This window comes from Pipistrellus hanaki, assembly GCF_964339955.1.
Source record: "Pipistrellus hanaki genome assembly, chromosome: 8".
Taxonomy (NCBI): domain Eukaryota; kingdom Metazoa; phylum Chordata; class Mammalia; order Chiroptera; family Vespertilionidae; genus Pipistrellus; species Pipistrellus hanaki.
In genome coordinates, this window is record NC_140510.1 from 38,203,095 (window position 1) to 38,227,788 (window position 24,694).

General features: G+C 35.4%; 1 protein-coding gene across 10 annotated transcripts in view; it reads left to right on the forward strand.

The window, feature by feature from the left end:
- The window catches only part of SLC4A10 (solute carrier family 4 member 10), a 215,688-nt gene that overhangs the window by 107,587 nt on the left and 83,407 nt on the right, over window positions 1–24,694 (forward strand). For 4 of the 10 annotated variants that reach the window (XM_084891509.1, XM_084891507.1, XM_084891511.1 and 1 more), the window contains exons 5-8: window positions 1,561–1,721; window positions 11,574–11,762; window positions 21,335–21,426; window positions 22,381–22,470. In XM_084891509.1, the coding sequence (XP_084747635.1) occupies window positions 1,561–1,721; window positions 11,574–11,762; window positions 21,335–21,426; window positions 22,381–22,470 (532 nt within the window). The remainder of the gene's footprint in view (window positions 1–1,560; window positions 1,722–11,573; window positions 11,763–21,334; window positions 21,427–22,380; window positions 22,471–24,694) is intronic. The other 6 variants (XM_084891510.1, XM_084891508.1, XM_084891514.1 and 3 more) reach the window with 3 other exon arrangements.

Below are 24,694 nucleotides of genomic sequence, written 5' to 3' on the forward strand. Positions count from 1 at the left end.
TGGCCCCAATCATGCACCAGTGGGGTCCCTTGGCCTGGTCTGCATTCTCTAGCCATCCAGGCTGAGGATCCTCCCCGCATCCCCAGTGCACGGATTTCATGCACCAGGCCTCTAATATTCTATAAAATTGACAGCAATTTTAGAAATACTGACAGTGATTTAGGACTTAAATATAATTTTCTTCTTCTTTTTTTTAACCTTCAAGTGTTTTATATAATAGGTACCAGAGGCCTGATGTACAAAATTCATGTAAGGGGCTTGGCCCTTGCAGCCCCAGCCAGCCCTCCCTCACAGCCCCAGCTGGCCCTTGAAGCACTTTGCAGCCTTGGCTAGTCTTCCCTCACAGCCTTGGTCAGCCCTTGCAACCCCAGTTTCATCGGGACAGTTGTCCGGAAGGATGTACAAACGGTTGTTCTGCTGTTCTGTCTAATTAGCATATTAGCTCATTATTATATAAGATAGTTATATAGATATAGTTATACCTATATTTTTGTAGGTATAGTTATTTTCCCCTATCTGAAACTTTTGGCCAGCATAACTATTCTCCTCTATTGGGTTTCTTTTCACTTCCTGAAAACTTTTGCTGCCTAAACACTGAGGACAGATCCACAGCTTCCTTTATCTTCCTTTGGAACTCTGCACATTAATCATTCTGACTAGCCCTTTTGGTTAGTTATTTTTTACTGATCCACTGTTCCCTAACTAGTTAGTGCAACATATTTGTTCTCTGTTGGCATTGGATTATTTGATTATGCAAAACAGTAACATAATATCATATAGGGAATTGGAGTGGTATAGCATTGAGAGGAAGCTAGGGCAAAATGACACTAGAGAAAGAATGAGGAAAATGGTGGGCATAAGCTTTGCCATTATGGCATTTCAGTTGTATTCTGAATGCCTGGTGAGGCAGCCAATTAGTGATTGTCTCTCATTCTTGATGTTTCTCACTTCCTTTTGGAATCAATAAAAAAATATTTAAAAAAATATTTAGTTTTAAGACCTCCCACTAAAGAAAAATGAGTATTCTTTTATTTTCTTTTGCATCTCTTTCAATTATCATTATTTTTTCATGAAGTATATATACTCTTTCTTACTTCCATAATGGATTCATTGTAATCACTGATGAAACATTTATATCAAAATTCTTCTTCAGAGCTAGACAAATTAATATAAAAATATATGAGTTTTTTGTTTTAATATGTTATTCAACTACAAAAAAGAATGCCTGTTAAATGAAAGAAACTGAGTGACTTGGGATAGCTTTTACTTACTTTCAGAACCCATGAAACCAAGAAGCAATTGAATATCTTTATATTTATATTTTTAATATATGTATTTATTGATTTTAGAGAGAGAGGAAGGGAGAGTGATAGAAAGATACAAACATCGATAAGAGGCATGTGCTCTGACTGGGAATAAAAATGGTGACCTTTTGGTTCCTGGGTCAGAGTTCAACCTCTGAGCCACACCAGCTGGACTATTTCTACTTTTATTATTAAGATAAAGCATCATGGATCTACAATATAATATTCAATGTTTTGATAATATTTATTTGTGTAGGTGGTTGAAGTTTGAAGAAGATGTGGAAGATGGAGGAGAGAGGTGGAGCAAGCCTTATGTGGCAACTCTTTCATTACACAGCTTGTTTGAGTTGAGAAGTTGTATTCTGAATGGAACTGTGTTGCTGGACATGCATGCCAATACTTTAGAAGAAATTGCAGGTATTTCTCCCCCCCCCCCCTTAGTCTATTTCACTCATGCCTACAGCTGATCAATGTTGCTCTCTTTTCCTTATAATTCTATACATGTGTGATCTTTGAAAAATAAATTCTCATGATCAGTGTATGACATCTTAAAAATAATTTTTCTGACCTTCTTATTTAACATAAAATAAGTTGAATATTAGAAAAATATGGTTTAACTGGTCCAGTGGCAAGTCTAGAACTTAGTTTTTATTGTTTTCACCATTATATTTAATTAGATTGTCACCATTAGAAAATGTAAGGAAAAAAAATCATAAAGCTAGAGATTGATATTTTTCAATATTAAAGTACATGAAATAACCAAGAGAGAAAATTTTATTTAGTAAATGGGAAAAATGTTAGTTCACAAAAGAATAGGAAGGTATGATCATTTATTTTAAACTCTTGACTCCTAGAGGCTGCCAAGTGATGCAGTTGAGATTAGTTTGTAGTTGAATACTATGACCAGCCCTTGGGGTGAATGATTTGCATCAGAAGTCTGTTTGGCAACATCACACAAGCAGTGATATTTAGGAAGCATCTTACTGATATTCTAGAAATAGAGGCAAAGAACTTATGTATCTTATGGTTTGAAAAACAAACACATTTTAGTAAAAACAAAATAATACAAAACACAGAAATTAGTTTTGAAAGAGGTGAACACACCTTTTGAGGGGAGGAATGGGAAGGGATGGAGCTTAGGGTACTCGGCACACACTGATTGGTGGTTTCATATAAGGCACCTGATTAGGCACTTAGGTACTTAGGAATCAAGAGTTTAGGGTATTTGGCAGGTGCTGATTGGTGGTTCAATGTATAGTCCATATAAGGTGCCTGGTTAGGTCTTCGGGAATGTCCAGGACACAGGTGCAGGTTATGTCATGCTCCGTCCATAACGGAGGATCTATCAACTACATTACTGTCTGAAGAAAGAGTAAAATTCCAGGGGATATAGCCCAGATTTTAATGGCATTTTGATTAATTTAAAGATTATATATTTGGTTGTTGGTGCTGATAGGCATGCATACATTGCATTACATGTGAAAAGTAAGTATGGGAAGATAATAGTAAGCCTAAACAAAACAAAAAAACAACTAGAAAGATAGCCTTTCTTCCCTAAATTTCATATAACACCTATGAAGAGCTTATTACTCTTTAAAATACATAATTGGAGCCTAAAAGACTGTGTAAAGTTAAATACAGTATTTGTTTTTTTTAAGAAAAACACAGGAAGGATTCAGTAATAGGTCACACTACACCAAGACTTAAAATATCAATTTAGAAATTAGCAAACTTTCTGTGGAACAGTAGCTGTCCAGCTCAATTTTTTAGCTTTATATTATGGGGTCTTGCTAATGCCCAATACACTTTTTTTCCCCATTGACACATAATTGACATACAATATCCTGTTACCTTCAGATCTATACCATAGACATTTTAATAATATTAATTGAAGTCCTCCACCCATTTTTTAAAATCGTTTTTAAAATTTTGTACATTCTTTATACTTTTTTTGGATATCAACCCTTTATCAAATGTATGATTTGCAAATATTTTCTCCCATTCAGTAGGCTGAATGGTTTTGTTGATGGTTTCCTTTGTTGTGCAAAAGCATTTTAGTTTGATGTGGTCCTACTTATTGTGCTAATGCTGCCTTTGCCTGAAGAGACTGAGCCAAAAAATATTGCTAAGATAAATGTCAAAGAGCTTATTGTCTATGTTTTCTCAGAGGAGTTTTATGGTTTCAGGGCTTACATTTAAGTCTTTAATCTAGTTTTAACATATTTTTGTACATGGTGTGAGATAGTGATCCAGTTTCATTCTTTCGCATGTAGCTGTTTAGTTTTCCCATGAGCATTTATTGAGACTTTTCCCCATTATATATTCTTGCCCTCTTTTCATAGATTAATTGATAATATATGTGTCAGTTTATTTCTGGATGCCTATTCTATTCTGTTGATCTATGTATCAGTGTTTATATCAGAATCATATCATTTTGATTACTATAGTTTTTTAATATAGTTTCAAATCAGGGAGCATGATACCTCACCCTTGGTTCATTTTTCTTAAGATCATTTTGAATCTTCTGGGTCATTTGTGGTTCTATACAAATTTTAGGATTCTTTGTTCTAGTTCTGTGAAAAATGCCATCGATACTTTGATGGTAATTGCTTTGATTCTGTAGATTGGGCAGTATGGACATTTTAACAATATTCATTCTTCCAATCTATGGGCACGGAGTAACTTCATTTATTTGTGTTTGTCTTCAGTTTCTTTCATCAATGTCTTATCATTTTCAAAGTACAGGTCTTTTACCTCCTTGGTTAAATTTAGTTCTGGTTATTTTATTTTTTGATACAATTGATAGAGGAGAGTCACATAATAGGAATAGATCACAGTTGATTAATAGCTACTCATTATAGAGAAGAGATTTTCATACAGACCCTGGGAGACTGAAGGACATGTTACAAGGCCCTGATGATAAGGCAGCCTAGAGTCCATATCAAGGACAGAGCCTGTCTGAAGGAAGGCAGCGTTCTGGGGCTAATCTCTTGAAGGACAATGAAATAAGGCAGGCCCTAACAACTCAGTAACTTCAAATTCTCCCTACCCCCTAAATCTATATAAGAGTTTATTTGAACTGAAATTGGAGAGAGCAGAATTTTCTCCTGAGGATGACCTGCTGCTCTCCTCATACTACTGGCATTATTGGAATAAATGGTCATATTATGATTCAACCCTGTCTCTGCTTAATTTGGTTTAAATAGCGACAGGTGACCTCAGGCCCATTTAGTGCTTGGCATCACAATTGTGCATGGGACTGTTTTCTTCATTTCTCCTTCTGATAACTCATTATTAGTGTATAGAGACACAACCTGTTTCTGTATACTAAGTTTATATGCGGTGACTTTACTAAATTCATTTATTAGTTCTAATAGTTTTTTGTATATGGAGTATTTAGGGTTTTCTATATATAGCATCATGTCATTTGTAAATAGTGACAATTTTACTTCTTCCTTTCCAATTTGGGTGCATTTTACGTTATTTCGTTGCCTAATTGTTGTTGCTAGGCCTTCCAATACTGCACTAAATAAAAGTGACTTGAGTGGCTATCCTTGTCTTGTTCCTGACCTCAGATGAAATGCTTTCAGGTTTTCACCACTGAGTATAATGTCAGCAGTAGGCTGGTCATGTATGGCCTTTATTATATTGAGGTACTTTTCTTCTGTACCCACTTTGTTGAGCATTTTTTAAAATCATAAATGGGTGTTGAATTTTGTCAAATGGTTTTTCTACATCTTTTGAACTGATGATCTAATTTTTATCCTTTGTTAATTTGGTATACCGTGTTGATTGATTTGCAGATGTTGAATCATTCTTGTGTCCATGGGATAAATCCCACCTGGTTATGGTATACTAGTGGCCCGGTGCACGAAATTCATGCATGGGGGTGTGAGAGTGTTCCTCAGCCCAGCCTGCACCCTTTCTAATCTGGGACACCTCAAGGGATAACCAGCGTTGGACATCACTCTCACAATCCAGAACTGCTAGCTCCTAATCACTCCCCTGCCTGCCTGATTGCCCCTTACTGCTTCTTCCTGCCAGCCTGATTGTCCTTAACTGCTCCCCTGCTGGCTTGATTGCCCTACATCTGGGACTCAGGATTCCCTCCTCCAGCCGACCACAGGCAGCGGGATCTGGGCTTCCCTCCCTCTGGTCAACCATAGGCAGCCGCAGGGGATGGTGGGTAGGTGGCTTTGCCTGGGCTGCAGCCGCAAGTGCTGGTGGTTGGGGACCACGGGGGGGGTGGCTTCTTCTTCTCCCAGGCCACAGCCAGTCACAGGTACTGGTGCCCAGGACTGTGGGGTGGACGGCTTCTCCATTTACCAGTCTGTAGCCTGCTGCAGTTTGCTGGTGCCTGGATTGCAAGTGGGCAGCTTCTTTGTCCTCCCTGGGATGCAGAGTGGGAGACTTCTCAGGCTGGCTGATCGCCCACAACTGCCCTCCCCTGTTGGCCATCTTGTGTCCACATGGGGGCGGCCATCTTGTGATTTGGAGTGACAGTCAATTCACATATTACTCTTTTATTAGATAGGATAATTTGTGACCATAATGATTAACAATAAGGTCTGAACTTTTCTCTTTACCTTTATTTATCACAATTTTCTATATGTTAGGCAATTACTAACATATTAGTCACTTGTTTCTGTTTTCCAAAATCTAGATGTAATAGTTTATTTTAAGGGCTCTAAACCTGAGTACTTTGCAAAATGCCTGGGCTCTGCAGCATTAATGTTTTTGTTTTTTTTTTAGGAATTTTCTAGCAAAAGATTATGACTCAGATATTGTTTTAGAATGATGAAGGATTTTTATATCAGTATTTTGATGTTTTTAATAGACTCTTAGATCATTTTTTAAAGAGGTTTTATAGACTTAGTAGGAGAAAATCCCATTTATATCTGGCAGGTCTGTTAAGAATTTCTGGTATAATTAAAGTAGGATTTTCTTTTGGATAAAGTTAATTTAAAAATGTCTATTTCCCAATGTTTCAGGGAACTCAGAATAAATGTAAACTTCTTCCTTCAAAATATTACTTAACCCTTTCAAAAACCCTTTCAAAATATATTTTCTTACCACAACTTATTCTGATATGAAGATTAATTGTATTAAAATTATTCTTAATTACATTTTACAAATCATAGGCAATTTATGGTTGTGTTAATCTCTTTAAAATATAACACTGTAAAGATGAATAATGTAAATATTCTTTCTGCAAGGTGTATACTTTAGCCTAATTCTGTCAATGAGAGTAAGAATTTAAAAGAAAACTAAAGTTAGTACCATGGAAAAATTAATCATTGCTCTCAACTCATTAAATTAAGTTTTATTGTCTAAATTCTTTCAGTGAAGTAAAAATCCATAGTTTGCTCTACTGAATGTAATATGCAAATTTAGGAGTATGGGAATGTCATACATTTTAAAACATGCTTACACAATTACAGTCTTTGGTCTGGAAAGTATGTATTTTTTAGTAGTTTATATTTTTAGTAAATACATTTCTTAGTGCTGTCAAACAAATTTAGGATTTAAACCCATCCTATTTCCCACTCCTTCCTGAACATTCTTTAAAGTTAAGAAAATGGGTTTTCAGGGCAAAGCATTTATATGATAATCTTTAAAGAGTTCAGACATTTACATAGAATCTATATAATCACATAATCTCTAAACCAGTGATTCTCAACCTTTCTAATGCCACAGCCCTTTAATACAGTTCCCCAAGTCCGATGGTCTTAGGCAACTCTGCTAGTGGTTCTCAACCTGTCCTGACCCACAGGTTGAGAACCACTGCTGTAGAGCCCAAGACCATTGGAAAACACATATATTTACATTACAATTCATTAACAGTAGCAAAATTACAGTTAAGAAGTAGCAATGAAAATAATTTTATGGTTGGGGGTCATCACGACATGGGGAACTGTATTAAAGGGCTGTGGCATTAGAAAAGTTGAGAACCACTGCTCTAGAGGGTTTCATTCAGTTATCGAATAGATTGATCATAATGAAATAATTGTCTGATTGACCTAGAGGATGTTATTGGTGAGTGAAATAAATCTGCCAGAGAAAGACAAATACCATATGATTTCACTTATATGTGGAATCTAAAGAGCATTATAAACGAGCAAACTAAATAGAAATGGACTCATAGATACAGAGAATGGACTGATGGTTGCCAGAGGGAAGTAGGGTGGGAGACTGGTGAAAAAGGTTAAGAGATTGAGAAGTACAGATTGGTTACAAAATAATTACAGGAATGTAAATTACAGCAGAGGAAATATAGTCAGTAATCTATACTAATAAAAGGGTAATATGTTAATTAGATCAGGTCAACTGGACATCTTCTGGTCATCCTGCCTTCCTTCCAAACAAAGCCATGGTGGCAGGGGCCGAGGCAGAGGAGGTTAGGGGCAATCCGGCGGCAGGGGAAAGTAGTTAGGGGCAATCAGGTCAGCAGGGTAAGGCAGTTAGGGGCAATTAGGCTGGCAGGGGAGGGCAGTTAAGGGCGCTCAGGTCGGCAGGGGAGGGCAATTAGGGGTGACCAGGCCAGCAGGGGAGAATGGTTAGTGGTGATCAGGCAGGCAGGCAGAGTGGTTAGGAGTGATCAGGCAGGCAGGCAGAGTGGTTAGGAGCCAGCAGTCTCCCAGATTGTGAGAGGGATGTCAGACTGACAGTTTAGGACTGACCTCACAGGGATTGGGCCTAAACTGGCAGTTGAACATCCCTTTAGGGATCCCGGATTGGAGAAGGTGCAGGCTGGGCTGAGGGTCCCCCCTACCATATATGCATTTCATGCACCAAGCCTCTAGTCTATATATATAAAACCCTAATCAACTGGTCGACTGGTTGACTGTTTTTTCTAGTTGCTATGATGAACACTGACCACCAGGGGGAAGATGCTCAGTGCAGGAGCTGCCTCCTGGTGGTCAGTATGCTCCCACAGCTGACCAATGGGCACCAGATGCTGGGCTCACGGCTGGCAAGTGCAGCTACAGTAGCATAAGCCTCTCTCGCCTCAGTGGCAGTACTCCTGAGCGGCTGTGGCAGGTGCAGTTGGGCCAGGATAAGCAGGAGCGGTGCCTGGCCTGGGCTCGGGCCCCTCCCGGCCACCTGCCATTTTGCGCACTACTACATCTTTCGGGGATGTTGGACTTCCTGTTTTGGCCCGATCCCTGCAGGCCTGGCTTTGCACACTACTACCAGTTTCTGCCTGCCTCGCCTGTGGGGATCGGGCTAAAACCAGCAACCCAACATCCCCAGGGACCCCAAATTGTGAGAGGATGCAGGCCAGGCTGAGGGACCCGATCAGTGCACGAACCTGTGCACCAGACCTCTTATTGTAATAACTGTGTATAGTGTCAGGTGGGTATTGGAAATTCTAGGGACCACTTAGTAAAGTATATGATTTCCTAATGCCATACACCCGAAAGTAGCACAAAGTAATATTGAATATAAAATTTTTTTAAATAAAAACGTTATAGTTTGAGTCAAAAAATAAAAAAAAAATTGTCTGTTTAAGATGAAAAATAATTTTTCATTTTCTTAGGTCTTTTTACACAAATGCTATAGTTTTTTCAGAGCCAGCTTAGTAATAGAAGAGCAAGATCTATTTATCCTTTTTTTCTTCTTGCTTCTTTTCTTATCATCCAGATCCTGGCATTGTGCTCTGGCAGGCCAGACTGTACTATTAGGCATGACAGCCTGCTGAGATTGTGGGACTTGACTCTGGGCCCAAAGCCATTATGGTCCATTATCCTTACCTACTCTCAAGGTTGATACTAACATATATTACAGTGGTGAAGAGAACAATATAAGTGATCAGTGGATCAGACTCCCTTTGGTACTTAAATATCACCTCAGTATAATTTATATTCTTAAGCAAGATGATTAACTTTTCCAGTTCATTAAGATGTTATTTGATGCAGTTATAGCTCAGAGGAGTTTGCTGTGTACGTCTGTGTGACTAATGAGCAGATGAGTTTTTTTCCTATTTGCTTTCTCTTATGTAACTCTTTCAAATAAAGACCTTATTTTTTTGAAACACTGTGAAGCTACTGACTTACAGGTTTTTGAGGTACTCAAGCCTGGGAAGATTGTGCTTTCGTAGGAATCACAAATCATAACTATGTCCATGGTTTATTATATGACTCATTTTTATTCTGATTAGAATATTGAACTGGGGATACATAGCACAGCTTATAGATGAAAATGCCTTACGATGGCATGCCTCTGATGTTTTAATAACTTACTTTACAATTCCCAGTATGCGATATATATTGCATATTTTATGTACACTTTTCAATCTTAGTAAGATTTTAGTATAAAGTCATGTATATTGACAATTTATCCTTTTCTTATTTCAAAATTGTTCCAGGAGTATTATAACTACTGATCTCCAGAGAACTGAGATATAGATGAGTTATTCTATACTATCATTGATTTTCAGAATTAGAAGGGACTTTGAAGGTAATTATAGTATACATTACATTACAGCTGACTTTGACACATGCCTACTATCCCTTTCCATTTTAACTGCAAAGTGATAGAGCAAAGGTTGGCAAGTATACTCTCTGTGCAAATATGGCCTACTGCCTGATTTTGTCAGGCTTATGAGCTAAGAATGATTATTACATTTCACATGATTGAAAAAATCACAAGATGATTACTATTTTGTGACATGAATATGATATGAAATTCAATTTTCAGTGTCCATACCAGTGTTACTGAAACACAGCCATGCTTATTTGTGCACATGTTGTCTTTGACTATTTCTGTGCTATAAAGGCAGAGCTGAATAATTGGGACAGAGATTGTATGGCCCCCAAATCCTAAAATACATGATATTTGGCCCATTATAGAAAAGGTTTGTCTACCTCTGGTTTAGAGAGCTGACTCTAGAGTATAGGTCAGGTCTTGATTCATTTAAGGCTCCATGGTGGTGGTGGTGGTGGTGGGGCATTGCTTTTGCCAGTGATTGGCTCAGCATAGGCAAAGCTGTGTCACTTGACAAAGGAGAATTTTTCCTGGGCAGGGGAAAAATAACAATTTTTTTTTTTTTTTAGAGGGAGAAAGTCTCAAAAAGGAAAAGAATCTATGGATACCAGTAAAGTATTTCCTTGTTGTTCTTGGCAACCACCTTATGACAAGGAAAATCAGCCTGAGGTTAAAGCTCATACTTAGAGAAAGGGAATGCTGACAGAATCAGAGAGAATGGAATTCAATCCAGCCTAACTTGGATCTTCCTGTTTTATAAGCCAATGAAAGTCACTGTCTTAGTTTGATTTGGGTTTTCTGTTATTGATAAACCCAATTTGGCCTGCACTTGATACATTATTATAAAACACAGATGAATGTATTAAAACTACAAGATTCAAACCAATAGCCTACTTAATGGAAATTGCTAAGGAAATCTTGTAGTGGGAGTTATTTACTGAGGGTGTCAGTATTCAATCAGCGCTTAAGGTGTCTTATGTCCTTAGTCATGGACCAACATATGAGTTAGATATTATCTCCATCTTACAAACAAGAACCCTGAGGTTATTCAACTTTACAAAACCACACAGGTAGAATGTGGCACAGTGGAAACCAAGTCTGTTTCCATAGTCCATTGCTCATTCACACTGGAGGAAAACATTGTTTGTAAGGGAGAATTCTGCTAATTTTTAAACCTTCAGTGTATTCAGTGGGCAGTGGAAGGTAATTCATTGTGCTCCATTTGTTTCATATAAGGAGTATCTAAAAAAATCAAATAAAGTTAATACCTGATCATCTAAAAGCAGATTAATTACACTGAGGTTTATTGAAGTGAGCTTTGTATTACCAACAAATTTAAAATGCCTTTATTTACTTACTTATTTTATAGACATTTAGGACACTGCATATGGTAGCTATTATTCTTAATTATAGACTTCCGAAATCTCACTTTTTATACTTTGTTTTGTGGTTATAGAAGGCCTTTTTTACATAAACACATTTTCCAGGAAGGTTTGAAAAGTATGAAGCACCTTTTTCTCAATCCATTTCAAATATGTCTATTTGAGATATAATCCTCTATATGATCATTACATATTTAAAGTTGAATGTTTATAATACAAAATTTCCTAAGTCTTTCTTGTGCAACTTTTCTACAAAGAGAAACTTCCTAGAGTTTTTTAAAGGATGTATTCCTATTTTAAGATGACTAGTACTATCTAGAGGCTGGGTATTTGGACTCACAGGTCCCCTGCTGCCACACTACAGGAGAGCTGTGCTAATCTTCCCGCATTCCCTTTCCAGATATGGTCCTTGACCAACAAGTGAGCTCAGGTCAGCTCAACGAGGATGTACGCCACAGGGTCCATGAGGCACTGATGAAACAGCATCACCACCAGAATCAGAAAAAACTCACCAATAGAATCCCTATTGTCCGTTCCTTTGCTGATATTGGCAAGAAACAATCAGAACCAAATTCCATGGATAAAACTGGTAAATCTTCCTTTATTGTTCTCTTTATGTTTATCATAGGCGTTTGAACGATCCAAGTACTTCTAAATCCTCTAAGATATTTTTTATTTGAAAATCATCTATCAAAATTCAGATTGTTGTTATAAAATTGTTTCTTTTAATATACTTATGTAGTATTGTTATCAAGCATTGGATTGTAGAAATTTTAACCAAGAATTTAGGTTCCCCAAAGGGCTCATGAAGTAATGCAAGGGAAACTTTTAGCTAATAAGAAGTGGTAGGCTCCAATGCAACAAACAATAAAGTGAGTGTCAATTGCATCCCAAATAAGGTCCTAGACTTTATCTCATAGCTTGAGAATAAATGCAATACTTCAACTTATGTTCTTTCAGTTAAAATGAATGTGATCTTTATTTAGTGTTTGTGGGGGGAAAAGATACTGGTTGCATATAGCTTGTAGTCAACAAGTCCATTAGACAATGCTTTTGAAAAGACCAGCTAGGGCGTTGCTTGTGGCTCCACATATATTAAGCCTGATTTCTAGTTCATGGGCTCATGCTGCATCCACAGAGCTACCATGCTTACCTTCTTCACACACAAACACAGGAGCCCCCAACCATGGTTTTCTACCAGTTATGACTTACTCCCTATGGTTTGTGCTTCAGACTGTTCTATCCTTTCTGTGTATTTTGATCCTCCTTTGATCCATTTGGTCCTTCATCATTTACATTAAGGAAGTTGCTTAAGAATCTTGTTGTTATCTAGCCTTCCCATTAGTCTTAGGAAGGAAAATAAAATTATCATGAGGATAATATGAATTTATTAAACTTTTAAAAAAATAAATCTTTATTGTTCAGTTTGTTATAGTTGTTCCTCTTTTTCCCACCCATAGCTCCCCTCCACCCAGTTCCCACCCCACCCCATGCCCTTACCCTCCACTGTCCTCATCCATAGGTGTATGATTTTTGTCCAGTCTCTTCCTGCACTCCCCACAGCCTTTTGAATTTGTTAAACTTCTATCAGCTATAAGAGTTCCCAGCTTTAAAAGATAAATATTAATGAAAAATAATTGCAAATGCTTTCCTAGAAAGAGTCTGATTTCCACAAATGGACTAAAGTATGTGTATTGCCAGCATATATTATTTTATATAATTTCACTTCTATTTTCAGGCTTCAGAGATGCCTTAAATACAAATGCCATGACAATGAATTTTCCTCAGACATTTTTTTATATGGGAATTTTACCAGTTTTCATGCTATTGAATCAAATATACTACACAGAGAAGTAGAATAAATGATAAATCAATAAATATGGTACTATTGTCTTAGAACATAGAACCAGTTCTTATTGGCAAAATTATTTTGGAAATATTCATTTGACTTTCTAAAGACCCTTCAATGACTGAATATAAGTCTTTTTATGTAGATGTGTCTGTAGTTGTGTATATATTGAGTTTAGTAAAAGTGTTATGAGCATTTTATGGTCTATACAAATTTGTATTTGTGAATTTCACTGAACACCTTTAGAATTTATAACTGCTTCAAGTCACCTCATATGTTTGAAATATATCCATATTCTAAATCGTAATTTACTTAAAATATGTTATACATAAAAGTGACATAATGAAGCTTTTTTATTTTAAGACAATATAAGTGTAGCACTTTTACTATTGTTGCAATATTAGTATTTATTTGGCATGATGTTATTAAGAAAACAGACTTGGATATTTTACTAATATTGGCTATGGGCTTATGTCCACATAATTCCAAAGACAGTATTAAATATTCCCATGAATTAATTTTTGGGACTGCAAGCACATAAAAAAAAAAAAAGTCTGCCTTCACTTCATTACTTTAACTGGAAAGCAGAGTATAAAATATATGCCTATAAGAAGAAAATGCATTTATTCAAAGGTGCAAGGACCTTGGGCCATTAACTAGTCATAATTTATATATCAAATTTCACTGGGGATATGTTTGCTATAAAATAATTTTATTGCATTAAGTTCTTGGAAGGAAGGTTGCTGAATTTATTGGATGAACCGTTTATTGTAATATCATGTAAACCTGGACACACTGTTTGTTTTTTCTTTAAACATTTGTTAAACATAGAAAGAGGGATAATTAGAGCCTTGAATCACAAATCCACATATAGATACATAGAAATACTACATTTTATGAGAGCCTGTTTTTTGTCTTGTTCAGACAACTACTTAGTTTTTCTGAAAACTAGAATGTGAGTATTCTAAAGCGATTCTGTCACCATATGTGCAGTCAGCCTTTATCTGAACATATACAGACCCATTGGAGGCATACGTTATGATAATAAAAATTTGGAAACATTTCTAGTAAGATTCATACATCCAATTAAGTATTGTAGACTGTGCTGTCAGAAGTGGTGTTCTAAGCCTAGGCCTATAACACCTCCTTATGACTCTGTTTTGCTTCCTCACACACTTTGCATAATTATGTGTATTGAGAATTCTGAAAATATGTATAGACTTCACCAATTTAGAAATAAATTTATCCAGAAGTAAAAACAGCGTGAAAGACCTTTATTACTAAGGTTCTCAATCTGCTTATGAACTCTAAAAACTGACAAACTTTAGATAAACAAACATCGAAATTCATAGCCATAAACACAGATTTGGGATTCTGTTTCAAAATATGCAATAGAGATTTGTGTGTGTGTGTGTGCAGTAGCATAGAGATATGCAAAAAGATTTCAAAATGTACAAAAGGGAATAACAATATTTTTATTATTTAAAAATATATCTTCAGTAGATAAAGATATAAAAAGATGAACTTTTCATTTAAGATTATAGACTAAGGATCAGAGAGGATTTTCTAGCAACTTGAAAACAGAAACATTTTTCTTCCTAAGTACAGGCTCTCTTCTTTAATATGCTTTTGTTTTGGAGGCAAAACAATTGAAACCCCCTCTCCCCAAATGAACTGATGCTTATGTAAAGAAGTCTGAAGGAACAATGCACATGTGTCAAACACAAGGCCCGCGGGCCAAATCCAGCCCGCCAGGCCTTGCAATGTGGCCCGCACCGCGCTGTCATCACTGCACTCCACTGTCAGTTTATGACATTGTCAGTTTATGACTGTTCAGTAAACCATTCGGCCAGTGATTTAGGCTGGATTTTAGATTTTGGCCCCTTCTCTGATTGAGTTCGACACCCCTAATAGAGTAAGGTTTCTACTTTCTGAATTGACTTGACCCTTTAGCATGCTTCCTTGGTTGTATTCCCAAGGGCTAACCATTCAGAGAAGTTTATCTGAATTTCAAATATGGATCTTTCCTACTATAGATTTTACGTATTTCAAAGATAGTGATTTCCTTGGTCCTCTCCTCCCAAGCCCAAAATATTTTGTTCATAATATTTTTAGTGATTTGTGGTAATGTATTCAATCTCACCTCCAGATATTACACTAGTTTTGATTTTTTTGTATAATAATTTTCTTGGTGTTCTGCACATTCTCTTAAGGGCTAACATGCAGGATGCTATGGATTCACTATGCATTTTTAATGCCACCATGCTGTGTTTAACTTTCACTTTTCATTAAGCATCAAAACTGTGAGCATTAAATGTCTGATTCTGATGTTTCAATAAAAAATGACAGTTACATTTGGCAAAACAACAGCAAAAAATAATTAAAAAATAATATATTCTTTAACATTACAACCCTGAAAAGGATATAAGAAGAAAATACTAAAAATGAATATGTGATTATTCTTTGAAATTAGAAGGACTTTCTAAAAATAAAAATAAGACTTTTGTATTAAATGATCTAGAAAAAAATCAGTATTTATATTTATGATTTAGGTTATGCATTCAATTATATTTTGAGACATTTGGATTATAAATCTATTATAAAATAATATTACCATAGAAATAAAGTTTATATTAAAAGTAATTTAGGACTGTTAGTTTCCTCAGGTATAGAATTTTTCATTCCAATGTGTCTTTTATTGTACTAATAATACTAACTCCAATTTTTTTCCTTCATATATTTTTTTCCTTCCTATTCTGAATACTTTCCAGTTGTACCTTAAAAAAACTTTTTAAAATTGATTTCAGAGAAGAAAGGAGAGGGAAAGATGGAAAGAAACATAAATAATGAGAGTCATTGATCAGTTGCCTCTTGCACACCCCTTACTAAGGATTTTGAGCTCACAGCCTGGGCATGTGCCCTGACCAGGAATAGAACCGTGACCTGCTGGCTCATGGTGGAGGGCTCAACCACTGAGCAACACTGGCTGGGCTCCAGTTTTACCTTTTATTTAAAATCTCAAAGGAATTACAGAGCAGAATGTCTCTGACTTACTTAAAAAAACACACACATAGTTTTTCTGGAGAACATTTTTGGAAGGATGGGATATATGTTGACTCTTCCGGTCTGTGCACATGTATTGTAAATGATTTTTATTTATAGCCTTTGGCAATCAGTTTTATTGCTTTGTAAGCATTACTTTTAAAAAATGTTGGACTTTTTATTTTCAAAGGTACTATGTTTTTATGTGTATTTAGATATTTATATGCTTTCTTATTTTTAAATACTGTGGTCTCATACATAAGATACCAAAAGTTAGAAATTATCCTTCACAGTGTTCTACCTTTGAAGAAATAAAGCTAGCATTATAATTCTTAGAATTACTTGGAAAAAACAATATAGTAAAAGTTTCATTTTGAAGACAGAATTAAACATTTTATAATAAAGCTCCAAATGTCAAGATAATATTGTAGACACAATTGATGGCTGTTCAGAGGCTATATTATTGCTACTGAGTTTTGGAATGTCAGAACTAGTTTTTAACTGCAAAACTATTTCTAGTATGATGCTTTTAAATTTGTTATTTCTTATATTACATTATTTTCAGGCATAATAATTTTTTTCCAGGTTTAATTAAGTGCATACTTTTTATGTTTTTGAAGTGCAGTTCACTTAATCAACATTTTCTAAATATTTAGCCTTTCTTTCATGTTTCCTATTTCCATAAATTAATGTATTGTTACACATGTTTGTAACTTTGTCATTCATCTTTATATTTCTTTATTTTGCTCTGTCTTGTGTCTGTCTCTAACAGGCTCATCTCATCTCTGTACCTCCCTCATCTCCTACCCTTTGGGTACTCTAAATGCGTTGAAGGTTTCTGAGGTAGTGTAAACCAGCTTGGTCTCTAGGTTAAAGTAATGTACCTCCATGTCTTAATCACAGTTTCCTTCTATTACACATGATTTTCAGTACATTGAGCAGTAGGAAATAATTATATTCTTAAGTGATACATTCTCCTATTGATTTGAATTTGGCCAAATAGGAATTATGGTGCTGTTTTACAATACTTATATATATATAATTTATTTGAAGACAAAGAAAATTATAGGTAAGGACTAAATACTTAAAGGTTTTTTGACAACATATTTTACTGTTGTGTTTCAATAACATGTTTTAATGATACCGATGTTACTTAAATTAGTACTTTTGACATAATCTCATGTTACTCCCCTACAAATTTATAATAAGAGAAATGGCCATGCCAGTTACACAATGGACCTAGTGGGAAATTTATGGATTAGCAAGTAGAAAGGCAGAGCTTCCATATTCTAGTTAGTAATCACCTGAATTATTCTCAGTTTTCTCCTGTGCTTATCCCACATCTTTAATGATTTTCCCTAGAAAACTTCTTATCTATAATAACTTTACCCAACTCATAGACGATCCCTACATAGAGGTCCAGAGGACAAAATGAATTCATGATTCAAAAGAAAATTTGTTCAAGCAGTTACTAATATGAATACTAGATAATTACACATTTTATTGATAAAGTGTATTACATATATCAAAATATATAACATTAAAATGTAAACTCTTTGAGTTTAAAGGTTTGGAAAAATAAACACATATGGTAAACATATAGGATAATGTTAAGTTTCTCAAATGTTTACACTTAAATAGCCATGTACTCTTCCCAGTTAGTAATAATGGTATTCATTTTTTCATCAGTTTTAGAATAATTTACCCTGAATGTAATGAAGTTACTGACTTAATAAGTGTCTTTTTCTAAATTGCTTTGGATAGTCAACTTCATGTCTCATAACAGATGTGATTAAACATTGCAATGACATTTATTTATAGGATATATTAATATGAATAGTGATCATGGGGTGAAGTGATGGTTATGTAAAGAAGCAGGCAAAAAATGTGTATGTTCACAAGTATTGTGGCATAGTAATTAGACCAATTATAAAAAGTAGCATTCATAAAGATATATAGTATATATATATGCTAAATCCCAACTTTATACTATTTTGTCTTAGCGGGAAAAATAGCCCAGGACATTCTTTGTTATTCTTTTAGGAAATATATTCACTTCCTTTGGAAGAAAATTCTGTACCTGAAAATTGTCATTATATGAACTACTATTGTTTTAGACATTAGTGAGAAAACAAGGGATGCTCTTTTAAAACCTAAATTTACTGTTTCTTCTTATGTAATATTTGAGTTAATGAAAGTCATTTTGAAATTCAAGCCCATCACCTTCTTTTGAAAGGCAGTGACTATTGAAGTAAACAAAATAAATTAGTGCTTAGACAAATAAAGATTATAATTGATAACAAAATTATAGAAATTAATTTATGAAATTTCCAATAGTTCAATAGATTATAATTCATGTGTGCATTTTAGTTTAATAGAGAGCAAATAAAATTTTAAGTTTTTTTTAAAGGCTTCTATTTTTTCAAAATAACCCAAACCAAACTTGTTTAATTTTAAAATAATATTACCCATATATTTTTCTCTATCCTGCTAAGTTTTCAGATACTGCTTTGAAGATATATAAATTTAATGTGTATTGTTTTATGTTAACACATTAATGTACATATTGATAAATAATTTTTGTAGGACTCTTTAAACTTTGCAAGATATTTGGAATATGACATTGTTATTAAACACATTTAACTACTAATATTTACTACTGTTAACTATTACTACTGAAATATAAGAGATACCAAATTTATAGTTTAAATTGCTAGACTGGTAGTTTTTAAGCTTTTATTATTATTTTTTAAATGTATTTTTATTGACTTCAGAGAGGAAGGGAGAGGGAAATAAAAATATCAATAATGAGAGAGAATCATTGATTGGCTGCCTCCTGCATGGATCGAGCCCACAACCTGGGCATGTGCCCTGACCGGGAATCAAACTGTGACCTGATTCATAGGTCAACAGTCAATCACTGAACCATGCTGACTGGGCAGTTTTTAAGCTTTTTTTTTGTGTGTGTGTTAGCGTACATCCTATGTACATATCTAGAATCCAGAACTAGCAAGGAAATTACTAACATATAATATGTCTCCTACTAGTTAAATACTCTACACTAGGTCATTATCAATATCCTTAAAATATTTATAAGAAATAGTTTTCAAATAGCTTCCTGATTATCAGCTTTATGAAGTAATATTTTGTGGAATTTTCATCATATAATAACAAAAATATCATAGAAAAATAAATATCAAAATATATTAATATTTACAAGATAAAAAACAAGTAAATGTTCTATTTCTAACATATATATATGAAAACATAGGCTATTAAATTTTAATTTATAGCATATTTTATATACAATTAAATTTCTTCAAAGCCGATTACACTTAATTAACTTTTTTTTTTGTGTTTCTTGCTGATTGAATTAAATGATTGTTCTTCCATGTATTTTATACATCATCAAATAAATTATTAAAAGAAAGCAGATATATGTTTGTTTAATTTTTTAAGCCTTGAATTTCACCACTCAATTTTACAGAACATTCAGTAAATTTAGGTTTAAATATATCTAACGTTCTATCTCATGAAAATATGGAGAAATGTTGTGAAACTGGTGATTGAAGACATCTGTTAGTAGCACAAATGCATTATGTAAAAGGTTTTTTTTAAATTAGTTATTATTTTGAGAATGATAAATTCAATGGCTGCTAATGAATAGTTCACAGTCATAGCTGCACATTACAGTTAGAAATGGGAGAATGAAAACAATCAATGCTGCTTAAGACTATTATTTCTCCAAAATTATATATGTGTCTTGGAATATGCTAAAATCAGAATTTGTGTGCATGGTTTGAGGAACATTTGCTTTAAAATATCGTATTAAAATCTTCACCAAATGTATTATTTTACTTTGTTTAGTGAAAGCAAAAAACTATTTCAGTTCTAGAAGAATCTTGAACCCATTAAAAATTGTATCTATTAGTAAATGGCTCAGTTGAGAGGCTTAACAGTGCACAGGACAAAATTCAAGTAATATTTGCAAGTAAGTTATAAGTGTCTTAAATCACACCTGGCATTTTCTGGGTAGTGAAGAGTAAGTGGGATTTTGGGAGAGAATTTATAGAAAAGGTTTTATTTGTATATGTCCTAGTAGTTTAGAGGCATTCAGATAAGTACAGACTACAGTAAAAGGAGATGAAACTGCAGGTGAATTTGAATAAGTTGGGCTTTAGGTAGGTAGAGAGAAGAACTAGGCAGACACAAGAGAGTGTATTCCCTATGCATAAGACTAATGAGAATAGGAGCAAGTAGTTTGGAGTACGTTATTATAAATATGGTTAAGGCTTTAAAGCTGGGTTGGCATCACTCATTTCACAATAAAAATAACAAATAAGTATGGAGAAACGTTAGGAAGAAGAGAGATACGTGTGAAATCATGCAGACCTCTTTAATTTTTATCATTGAATTGCTAAACGTGAAGAGCTTACAGATAAATTTAAATTTAAAAATGTTTCATAATTAGTGGATAATGGAATTTAATTACCATTTGCTAACCATTGTCATGTTCCCAGATCTGCTGTCCACTTAACTAATGTCATAATCTTCACTATAATTTGGGAAGGATGACAAAATAATTAAGTTCCTGGTTAATGTTAATGGAAAATTGATATAATTCAAATCTATTGATCTTTTCTCTGCAGACCAATATCAGTATGCTTATGCAATCGAATAGTGACAAGCATAAAATCATAATCACAGTGTTTGTACTGTATGAATGAACACTCTCATATAGAAATCTCTGAAAGTTGTCAAAAGAATTTTTTCTCAGTTTGTTCTTTCAGATGCAATGGAAGCTATATATATGCCGTGTGCTTTTCAGAGAAATATTCACCCTTTTTAAAAATTATACATTTTAAATTCTTTAGTCTGAGCTTAAATCATAATAGATGTCTACCTTGTTATTTAAAAAAATATATATGTATATATAATCAGTTTTGGATAAAATGTAAAAATCAATGATGTTTCAAAACCATGATTACTTTTTAATATTTTCATAGGTGATCTTCCTTCATAAGGAATAACTATTTAGTTATAGAGTTTTAACCTGGGAATTGGTTTACATTTTCTTGACTGAATTCTCCCATTTCTTTCTGTAACTGATAAATAAGGATATTAAAAGAGTTCTATTTATATTAAACCTTCATGCTTACCTCATAAACTCATTAAGGAACTATGTTAGTCTAGTTTAATTCATATTTCACTCAGTGTGTCTGGAATTGTGTAAGTAATTGTTTGTGTTCTATAATAACGATCTCTTTTAGCAGGTCAGGGTGTCTCTCCACAGTCTGCTCCAGCCTGTGTTGAAAATAAAAATGACGTGAGCAGAGAAAACAGCACAGTTGACTTTAGCAAGGTAAGCTTTTCTCCTTTTCATTTAAGTAAGCTGCTGAATTGTTACTGAAATTACTACACAAGTTTTTGCATGCACATTTTTTTTTTTTGTTACTTAGCCAGAGCTGGATGTTGTTATGGCGATGGCGTTTAAGTTCATATGCAGCATTTTACTTACGTAAATGTGTACATTTTAGGCATAGAGTTTAGGTTTGAGCCACTTGGTATAATGTATCTCTTCCAGTAAAAAGAATAGCTGGACTTCACAGAGAAGTTTATGGAAGTTTATTATTTAAATGTTTGCTGTTTTCTCAAAGTTATATTTTCCTTTACTTAAGGAAACACAAATCATATAAAATTTCATTGTAGTGATTCAGAGAAAGGCATTAGTGTAAGAAAACACTAGACTATGGTGGAACTGAGCAAGGTTTCCAATGAAAACATAATAAAGATGGACTGTTGAGGGATACATCTAACTGGGGCCAATTCAAGTGCAATCTTAAATTATCACTTACTGAGATTATTCTAAGAAGATAATGAGTCTGAGAAAATAATGTGATTTTAGTCAGCGAATTCCTGACATTGTGCATGTGCTATTGTTGGCTATGGCAAACCAGCACTTAAACAGCAATGAGGAGTCGCAATACTGGCCAAAAATAAAGAGAGGGTCAACCATTCTCTTTATCTGAGTGGCTGAAACAGCAGTAACTCAGAGTGTGAGTCTGTGTGGTGGTTTTCCACCCCTAAAGTCTGTAACACTGACAAGGATTATAACAGTGGGAGGAGATGGGGATGAGAGGCACCAGTCAAGTCCTGAAAAAAAGTAATAGCAGTCAGCTCCCCGTTGCTGTTTCAGAATCCCTCTGCTAATGCCTCAGCGGTCTGGGTCTAGTCGTGTGCATGCTAGCCCTCTGGTGCCTGGCAGTCTCCGTGGCAGCGCGGTGTACCCGGTTAAGTCTGTTAATTATGCGTGCAGGGACTGGGAGGCCAACAAAAGGGGCACACTAGTCCCTGTGGGATGAAACACAGGCATGAAAAAGGACCTCCGCACCAGCAAGAGAGAGAGGTGAGGGCACACTCGGGCTATGTTTCCATGATGGTTCAAAGCTCATTTCACTGTATGCAGGCATGCGATTCAAACATTAAGCCAGCTCAAATGTAATCCATTTGCCTTTCCAAAAGCTATCTATCCAAAGCATTACATCTTCATTCATCTGCAAATTGGAATGAAATTGTTGCAAACTGCCATACATTTAACTGCTGATATTCTTCATTGAAAACATTATCTTAAAAGCAGTGACAGCCCTGAACGGGTGGCTCAGTTTATTGGAGTGTCATCCTGTATGCCAAAAGGTTGTGGGTTCAATTACAGTCAGGGCACATGTGGGAGGCAACCAATCAATGTCTCCCCCTCAAAAAATTAATAAAACATATTTGGGTGAGGAATAAATAAATAAGTAAATGCACCGACATAAGAAATATCTTACTTATTTATGCAGGCATTTACAGTACAACATGGGTATATTTAACATTCTAAAAAAGAATAATAATAATCAATTTTTATCCTTTCAACTAAATTACCTTTTAGCTTTTTTTTAAATTACATAATCCTTTCAAACTGAATTTTATATCTCCAAACCATTTTACTTTTAGCTGTCTGACCTATCTTTGGAAGCCTTAAAAATGCTTCTCATTTAAAAGAAAATGAATTTTGTCAAGCGGAGACTAGATTTATCCTCAGGTCTCCCCAAACAGTTGCAACTACAGGAGAGTGAAAAACACATTTTCTTTCCTTTAATCCTTTCGTCGTATTGCTTTTTCAATCATTTGTTCATTTCATCTTTTAATAGGCAAATTAAATTGCTAGGGCGCTCTACTCAGTACTAACCTTCTGTATTCCTCAGTCTCTCATCCCCAGCATGACACCTTGGAAAGAACATGGCTTTTTACAAAAAGCGTGAGATCTGGAATCCTAACTCTACTGTTTATAAACTATCTGATCTTGAAGGAATTCTCTGAACTTCAGCTTTCTCGTTTGTAAAATAAGAACAATAATCCTTTCTAATAAAAGAGTAATATGCAAATTGATAACCACTCCAACACACAAGATGGCTGCCACAAGATGGCCTGCAGGGGAGGGCAGTTGGGGGTGGTCAGGTGAGCAGGGAGGGCACAAGATGGCCTGCAGGGGAGGGCAGTTGGGGGTGGTCAGGTGAGCAGGGAGGACCCAGGCCTTTAGGGAAGGGTATTTGGGGGGAACCCAGACCAGCAGGGAAGGGCAGTTAGGGGTAATCAGGCTGGCAAGGGAGCAGGTAGGCACCAGTCAGCCTGGCAGGGGAGTGATTAGGGGGTGATTAGGCTGGCAGGCAGAAGCGGCTAGGGACAATCAGGAAGGCAGGCAAGTGGTTGGAAGCCAGCATTCCTGGATTGTGAGAGGAATGTCTGACTGCCCCTTTTAGACATCCCTCAAGGGATCCCAGATTGGAGAGGGTGCAGGCTGGGCTGATGGACAGCTTCTTCCCTCCCACCCCTGTCCATGAATTTTGTGCACTGGGCCTCTATAATAATAATAATAATGTAAAAATAAAATAATAGAGAGCTTGGCAGAGTGTGCTGGGAATGTAGCAGGCATTGTCCACTTAAATATTTTCAATTTTAATATGTAGATTCAAAACCCCAGTCAAATTTTGAGATGTTAAGGGTAAAAAAAGTCTTTATTCATGTCATGTGACTTGATCCTATCTATATTCAATCTACATTTTTTAACCCTTCCAATGGCCAGCCCCATCAAACTTCCTAATTTAAGGAATTTTTTTGAATATAATCTAAGTTGTCAGGTTGTCGCTTCCTATAATATTTTAAAAAGCAGATGTGTCAAAACACTCTATGTCACCATTTCTTAAATTGACATGTAGAGGGTGGATATTTTAGTATTTCCCAAATGTTGGTGGCATTTCTTTTATTTCAAACTAGAGGCCTGGTGCATGGGTTTGTGTATTGGTGGGGTCCCTCGGCCTGGTCTCCGGGGATCCGGCCAAAACTAGCTTTCCAACATCCCCCAAAGAGTCCCGGATTGTGAGAGGGTAGTTCTCGGGTGACACACCCCAGAATCGGACTCCCATCTCTCTGGTTCTGGGTGCGATACCTGAGAACTGCAGCTGCCAAGTCACCAAAGCTCGGCAGCTCCTGCGTTGAGTGCCTGCCCCCTGGTGGTCAGTGTGCATCTTGGCTACCAGTCAGATGGTTGAATGTTTGGCTGGTCACTTAGGCTTTTATATATATATATATAT